Source organism: Malus domestica, chromosome 12, assembly GCF_042453785.1.
Source record: "Malus domestica chromosome 12, GDT2T_hap1".
NCBI classification, from domain to species: Eukaryota; Viridiplantae; Streptophyta; class Magnoliopsida; order Rosales; family Rosaceae; genus Malus; species Malus domestica.
Genome location: NC_091672.1, coordinates 21,962,791 through 21,970,103, shown reverse-complemented (window position 1 = coordinate 21,970,103; position 7,313 = coordinate 21,962,791). Strand labels below are relative to the sequence as shown.

The following is a 7,313-nucleotide window of genomic DNA, read 5'->3' as shown; positions in this document are numbered from 1 at the left end:
TCAATTTATTGTCGGTGCGCGACGTAGGTACCTTCGTCGTGCAAAGTCCAAAGTCGTTGCGCAAGTCGGTAACGCTAGAGTTTGCTCGACCAAGGTATAACCTGCGTCACGCAAGGAAACTTTGCACGACGTAGGTCCTGCGTCGCGCAAGGCCACTTTGCTCGACGTAGGTCCTGCGTCGCGCAAGGAAACTTTGCACGATGTAGTTCCTGCGTCGCGCAAGGCAACTTTGCACGACGCAGGGCCTACGTCGAGCAAAGTGGCCTTGCGCAACTCAGGGCCTATGTCGTGCAAAGTTTCCTTGCGTGACGCGACCTACGTCGCGCAAACCCTTTTTTTTTTTTTAAATGTTTTGGTCAAAACTAATTATTTTTTTTAATTTTTGATAAATATTGTAAAGAATAATTAATTAACCAAGAAAAAGTATTTAATTATAAAATATATAAAAATGTATACATACAAGATGTCCAAACAAAAAAGAAAAAAGTACAAGTGAACTAGGTTTAAAACATCAAGCTACTGAGTATCGGGAGGGTGAGGTGGCTCTGAGATCGAAGGTGGATCAAGATGAGGTGCTGGTAGCGAGACTTGTAGGCCGACCGTCTGTATGGCTCGTACAAGGTCTCTCACCGTTTCAGCATAGGTCCTCACCTCCTCGCTCTGGACCTTCAGCTGCGCTTCCATCTGCTCGCCCTGGGCCCTCATCTGCTCCTTCATCTGCTCGCCCTGGGCCCTCATCTGCTCCTTCATCTGCTCGCCCTGGACCCTCATCTGCTCTTCCTAGATCGCAAGCTTACCCCTTAAGGTTGTCACTTCATCCATCAATGATGTGTTCAATCTGGAAGAAGAGGCACCCGTCTCACGAACCCGTGATTTCCCCATACCCCGAACAACCTGGCCATGACGACGACCAAGGTTCTCATCCAGGACTTCAGTCATGATTTGAAAACCTACATCCTCTGGTACCATGACATCCTCGATCGAAGTCTCTGGGGGAAGCTGCGATGCTGCTTCTTGGAGAACAGCAGTGCTCTTTTCCACCATAGTATCCTGTAATAATAAAGAAAAAACATATAATGTTTAATAACAAAATATAAATAATATTTGAACGATTCATACATATAAGAATAATAATAATTACATATACTTACATAAAACTGCCCAGCGATTTCATTACCAGGTCGAACGTAAACGTCCTTGAACATGTCGATCTCTGGGAACTTAGAACCCTCCTGAAGAAAAAAAACATTAAGAAAATTTTATTAATAATAATAAATAAATTGTATAAAATTTCAAAGTTAATATAGTATTACCTGACGTCGTTCCTCAAGCTTATACGAAAAGGGCTTCGAACCAGAATGGTGGAGAAGTGTCTTTGACTCTCGAGCTATCTGGCCAGCAACAAATTTCTTCTGTTAAACACACAATATACATGTTAGTGAAACTATTTGAAATAAATTAATAAAAAAAGCTTTAAAAAATTACTAAAACAATAATAAATTTTTATTAAAATATTATGCACATACCACAAAGTTTGGGTCCGTAAAATGCTTGCAGAGCCACTCCCAATCCTCTGGCCGGTCATTCAATTCGCTTGGAACATGTAAGCGAGCAATCTCCAGATTATCCCATATCTTAAAATGATTGTGAAAATTGTGCTTCCAATTTTTGTACCGGCTTGCTAAGGTCTCCTCTAAGTAGGCCATGACCTCGGGGGATGCGTCATCAAGATCATAAATGAACTACGAATATGAAAAATAATAAAATAATAGTAAGAAATTTAATAATAATAAAGATAATATATTTTGGTTTTTAATATTTGTAAACAAAATTAAAAAAATGATAAAGGCTAAAAATTAATATACTAACCGACAACTCGTGTCGCACCAGTTCCTTCTTGTCCTCAGGAATTTCTGCCCAAGACTACCACTGAAAAGGATAATTGTCTCGAATAACAACACCACAGCTACTAACGATGGAGCTATTCTGCTGTGAGGTAGACGCTCCACGATGTCGCGGGTCATACACAATCTTGATCTTGGCGCCGGTCTGACGTACGTTCTGTTTCTGCTTCAGCATTCGACTAGGCCCCCTGGTGTTTTTTTTAGCTAGCCAAAAATACTTAAATGGTGAAAACCCTAAGCTTAAATTTGTACAAAAAATTCGACACAACCTCCCATAATAGTATAGCATTTCCCAAAACCTTAAAACAATAAAATAACAGTAATTCACAACTTGCAACACATTTTCACAATCCAACATATTTTCACCATCATAAAAATAATAGTTTTAAAATGAAAAAAAAATACAACGTAGTGAGAATTAGAAAAAAATGTACCTGGCTGGGAGGCCTCACCCTCGACTCTGGATGCCGAGGAAGTGTGATCAGAAGGCTCCGGCTCGCGGCGGCGCCGGTGAGGCCGCCGTGCACTGAGTGGCTGAACCGACACTGATGATGTCGATGAGACGGGCACCTGAGACGCCGTAGAAGTAGCCTCAGCAAGGGGTGTAGGCTCTTGAATCAATGGAGCACTCATGGGTGGAGCAGTAGATGCTGATAATGCGGGAGACGCATTGGTCACACTCCGACGACGAGTGATCAACCGCGACATCTATACACTTTTTGAACCATAAAAATATAACATTAGAAACTAATCCTTTCTTGCATTTGAAACGAATCACCATTTGGACTAATAAAAGTGAATATATTCTTGTGCCATGAAGTAAAGACACAGGAAAACCAAATGTACAGAAACACACTAGCAGTAATGCCCGCGCGATGTTGCGGGTCATCAACAGTGACATCATTTTTTCAGCAGGACATGATATTTTAATTACATAATAGAAAATAATAGAAGACAAAAATTGTAGAAAGGAAGTTAATCATAATAACTCTTCACAAAAACCTACTTGGCAAAGATGGACAATTGGTAATAATAGAAATCATCAACAAAGAAATGTAGAAACAGATTAATAATCTAAAAGAAATGCAGAAACAGATTACAACAGCACATACATTAACAAACCAACTGAAAAGTTGCAAAATACCATAAACCTCAACTATTTACACCTTGCCATATTTATTTTTTACATCCATCAATTCGACCAACACATGGGTTCATCCACCAACAGCATAAAAAAAAATTTAAATCACAATTAAACTTGATACTTTATATCGAAATTTCCCTCTCAGTTTTTCATGTTTTCAATAGAAACCAAAACCAGAAAACTTTAACAAATTGGAGTCATTTGATTCATGTTTTTTAACAAATCAGAAACCCCTTTTAATCCAACAATTCTAAATACATATTAAAATTGGGATAAACAGAAACAGACTGGTAGCTAAATGAGAAAACAGCAGTGATAAAGAGAAATACTATTTCAACTAAACCTAATAGCAAACCAAAACACTGCATTGAAATCCCTTGACTCTATATTTGATCCCTATAAGCGTTCAAACGCTAACCAAATCACTGAGCCACTCTTTTCCTTTGAGTGCAAAACAAAGTAAAAAAAAGAAAAAACACCATTCAGTGCAAAGCTATTGAAAAAAAGAAAAAACACAAAGACATTATCTTCTTACGTGTTTAAAAATGAGAAAAGAGGGCAAAACTCCTTCTACTAGACGTACCTTATATTGTAAAAGCAATAGAGGGGTTGACATGATTAAGTTTGATGAAGAATAATCAAAATAAGGTATTTTCAATCGTAACTTTATTATTTGAACCAATAAAAAGTGAAAGAGACAAGAAAAAAGAAAAAAAAAGGCAAAGCAGATTGCCTTTTTTGTGCCTCAAAGAAAAACAAAAAAGAAACAAACTCTCTGTATTGAACACACACGATGCATACCCATGAATCCACTGCAATTATGTAAGATAATCAACATTTTTACTGCAAGTGTTCAGTTTATTGTAAAGCATAGAACTTATGGTGAACCAACATAATTGGCAGAATTTTAGTGTTATCTATTAAACACTATCAAAGCGGAATGAAACCCAACAACGAATACACAATACCAATAACAAAATGATGGCGTGTAAACACCATGTAATGTTATAGACAGTCACACTGAACAAATCACCACTTATAAGGCATACGTGAACATTAAGACATAGCGGAATTCGACATAGGCTAAACCAACAGATAAAAAAACACAAAATATATCAGCCAAATAAAAAAAACCAACACTTTGTACAAAAAGATAATAGCTTTACCTCCTTCCAAGAACAGTAATTGAACTACAGCCAATTGGGTCTGTTGGGTGGCAATCGTGATACCGCTGCAACACAGAGTGGTACAAAATTAACAAAAATCTCAGCAAGACGAACAACAAAAATCACAAATTACATAACTCCAATTCAGTCTTCATGTCATTCCATATAAAATAATACACCAATTCTTTTCATACATCACTTGTTGGACAGTTAATTTCAGGATAATTGATTAAAAAAGAACTTATTCTATAGCCAACTAAACAAATTAGAATACCACTGAGAATAAGCATGTGTCCTCACACACGAAACACCACAGAGAGAGATTGATTGAATGGAAGGACATTTCTTTTTTGGTACAACGATATCCTAAATTACTCTAAATTTACGAAGAGATCTAAAACCCACCAGCAAGTAGGTAAACACACAAATCCGGCAAATGATTAGTTACATGCAGGAAGGACTGTCGCAACGAAACCATAAAATCTGCAAACAAAATATTGTATCGCAGTTGCCTGTAAATCTCAAAGCTCTTTAACAGAAACAGAAAACCTGAATTCATCAAGAACAAGATGCCAATCCAATGCAATTTGAGAGACATTCATACACAAAGGTTGCAAGATTTATTCCGGTACTTGCCCGAGTAACAAGGATCGCAAGTGCAGTATGTTAAGGATAGACGAAAATGACAACACACAACGTTAATCAACACCATACACTTCGTACAGAGCAGCTTAAGATATCGGCGTGCAGAGAGAGAATGAAATCTACAGAACTCAAATGCAATCAACTACAACACATGATCCAATTCTAATCATCAGAGCACTCGCTCATAATACCAAAGGGTTATCGCTACACAAGGGAAATTCCAGATTCAACTACAAAAGCTCCCTGTATGCAAACTAAAAACCTTACTCTCTTAAATAAAGATAGATATGGAGCACAAGCTGAATCCGTGATTCAGTATTCAGCCCTCCGACTAAATAAAACAATGTGAAACCCAACGATCGAGGCCAAATCACTTGCAAAGCATTTGCATATCAACACACAATATACATTGAAAACAATTTGGTGCATCGATGAACAAAAGTAGCAGCTATAACATTTCCATGACAGAAATTGATCACTGATAATCTTTATATGGAGGAAGATAATCAACTTCTCAGCGGCCCTAAACCCTAAACACCAATAGCGGCGTTCCAACCCGTGCGATTTCACAAACTTGTCAGCGGAGGAAGAGAATCACAAAACACACATACATCAACAAAATACTCAGAAATCAACATGCAATTTGAGCCTAAACCCTAAATAACAAAAACCCATCGAAAGTTAGAAACCCTTACCTTGATTTTGGGACTTGATTCGCGTCGGCTTCGAGATTTGCGTGAAGGTCTGTCGTTTGGGTTCGAGATTGTGAAGAGAAAAGATTTGGGGTTCAAGATTTGTGAAGAGGAGAGAGGAAGATAAAGAGGGACGATTGGGTTAGGTTCGAATAGAAGTAGGAGGTTTCTGTGTTCAAGAGAAAGATGAAGAACGGCAAACTGAAAAAATTTGGAAAAATTGAAAAAAAAAACGCCTATTTTTCATTATTGTACCGCCAAAATTATCAGACCTTGCGCGACGTAGGTGACGTCGCGCAAAGTAGTTTTGCACAACGATCATACTAAGGCGTCACGCAAAGTATTTATTTGGAAAAAACAATTATTATAAAAATTACTGAAAATGTGACTTTCCTCCTTTCAAATTCAAATTTTTTTAACATCCCCCACAATAATATATTTTTCTAACAAAAACCCACTATAAATTATTTTTTTTCATATTTATCAGTCCATTTCTTAAGTATTATAAGTACGAAATAAATAAATTAAAATATACTTAGTAAATATATATACCGTTGAACTTCATGGGAAAAGCATTGTATGAAATTAACTAGTTTCAAAGATCAAACCGTCAAACTTGTTTGTATATGCTTTGAGATCGCATCAGCCAAAAATCGCAAAAAACAAACATATAGAGATCAAGTAACGGGACAAAACTTTTCAACGAATATAAACGAAAAAGCACGATTTAACGGTTAATTTAACTCCGATTTTGATGATTTTTTACAGCTACACTCCTTAATCCTATATGAATACAATAAACTAATTCGATCGTCAATTTAAAATATTGACACAAGTGGATACCACAATATCTTATGTTATACTTACTGACAATATAAATAAACTTCAAATTTAGTGAATCTAATGTTTTGATGTGATACGCATTGTACGAAACTAGTTTCAACGATCCAACCGTCAAAGTTGTTTGTATATGCTTCGAGATCATGTACGCCAAAAATCGCAAAAAAAAAACATATAGAGATCAAGTAACGGGACAAAACTTTTCGACGATTATAAACGAAAAAGCACGATTTAACGGTTAATTTAACTCCGATTTTGATGATTTTTTACAGCTACACTCCCTAATCCTATATGAATACAATAAACTAATTCGATCGTCAATTTAAAATATTGACACAAGTGGATACCACAATATCTTATGTTATACTTAATGACAATATAAATAAACTTCAAATTTAGTGAATCTAATGTTTTGATGTGATATGCATTGTACGAAACTAGTTTCAACGATCCAACCGTCAAAGTTGTTTGTATATGCTTCGAGATCATGTACGCCAAAAATCGCAAAAAAAAAAACATATAGAGATCAAGTAACGGGACAAAACTTTTCGACGATTATAAACGAAAAAGCACGATTTAACGGTTAATTTAACTCCGATTTTGATGATTTTTTACAGCTACACTCCTTAATCCTATATGAATACAATAAACTAATTCGATCGTCAATTTAAAATATTGACACAAGTGGATACCACAATATCTTATGTTATACTTAATGACAATATAAATAAACTTCAAATTTAGTGAATCTAATGTTTTGATGTGATACGCATTGTACGAAACTAGTTTCAACGATCCAACCGTCAAAGTTGTTTGTATATGCTTCGAGATCATGTACGCCAAAAATCGCAAAAAAAAAAACATATAGAGATCAAGTTACGGGACAAAACTTTTCGACGATTATAAACGAAAAAGCACGATT

General features: G+C 36.2%; 1 protein-coding gene across 2 annotated transcripts; it reads right to left on the bottom strand.

The window, feature by feature from the left end:
- Positions 1–424: 424 nt before the first annotated feature.
- Positions 425–5,725, bottom strand: LOC139190147 (uncharacterized). 2 transcript variants are annotated; one of them, XM_070810001.1, is made up of 8 exons: positions 5,555–5,725; positions 4,215–4,279; positions 2,339–2,619; positions 1,870–2,108; positions 1,527–1,742; positions 1,314–1,412; positions 1,152–1,232; positions 425–1,050 (listed from the first exon to the last, which is right to left on the bottom strand). In XM_070810001.1, the coding sequence occupies exons 5-8, from the start codon at positions 1,704–1,706 to the stop codon at positions 781–783; spliced, it is 630 nt and encodes a 209-aa protein (XP_070666102.1). In that variant the 5' UTR covers positions 1,707–1,742; positions 1,870–2,108; positions 2,339–2,619; positions 4,215–4,279; positions 5,555–5,725; the 3' UTR covers positions 425–780. The 2 variants fall into 2 exon arrangements, with proteins under 2 accessions (XP_070666102.1, XP_070666103.1); XM_070810002.1 differs by lacking the exons at positions 2,339–2,619; positions 4,215–4,279; positions 5,555–5,725 and having other exon boundaries at positions 1,870–2,317.
- Between the last annotated feature and the right edge of the window lie 1,588 nt (positions 5,726–7,313).

Coding starts and splice junctions, on each gene's coding strand:
- LOC139190147 (XM_070810001.1), bottom strand. CDS start 1,706: ATGGCCTACTTAGAGGAGACCTTAGCAAGCCGGTACAAAAATTGGAAG. Junction 1,413..1,526: donor TTACGGACCCAAACTTTGTG/GTATGTGCATAA, acceptor TGTGTTTAACAG/AAGAAATTTGTTGCTGGCCA. Junction 1,233..1,313: donor AGCTTGAGGAACGACGTCAG/GTAATACTATAT, acceptor TTTTTTCTTCAG/GAGGGTTCTAAGTTCCCAGA.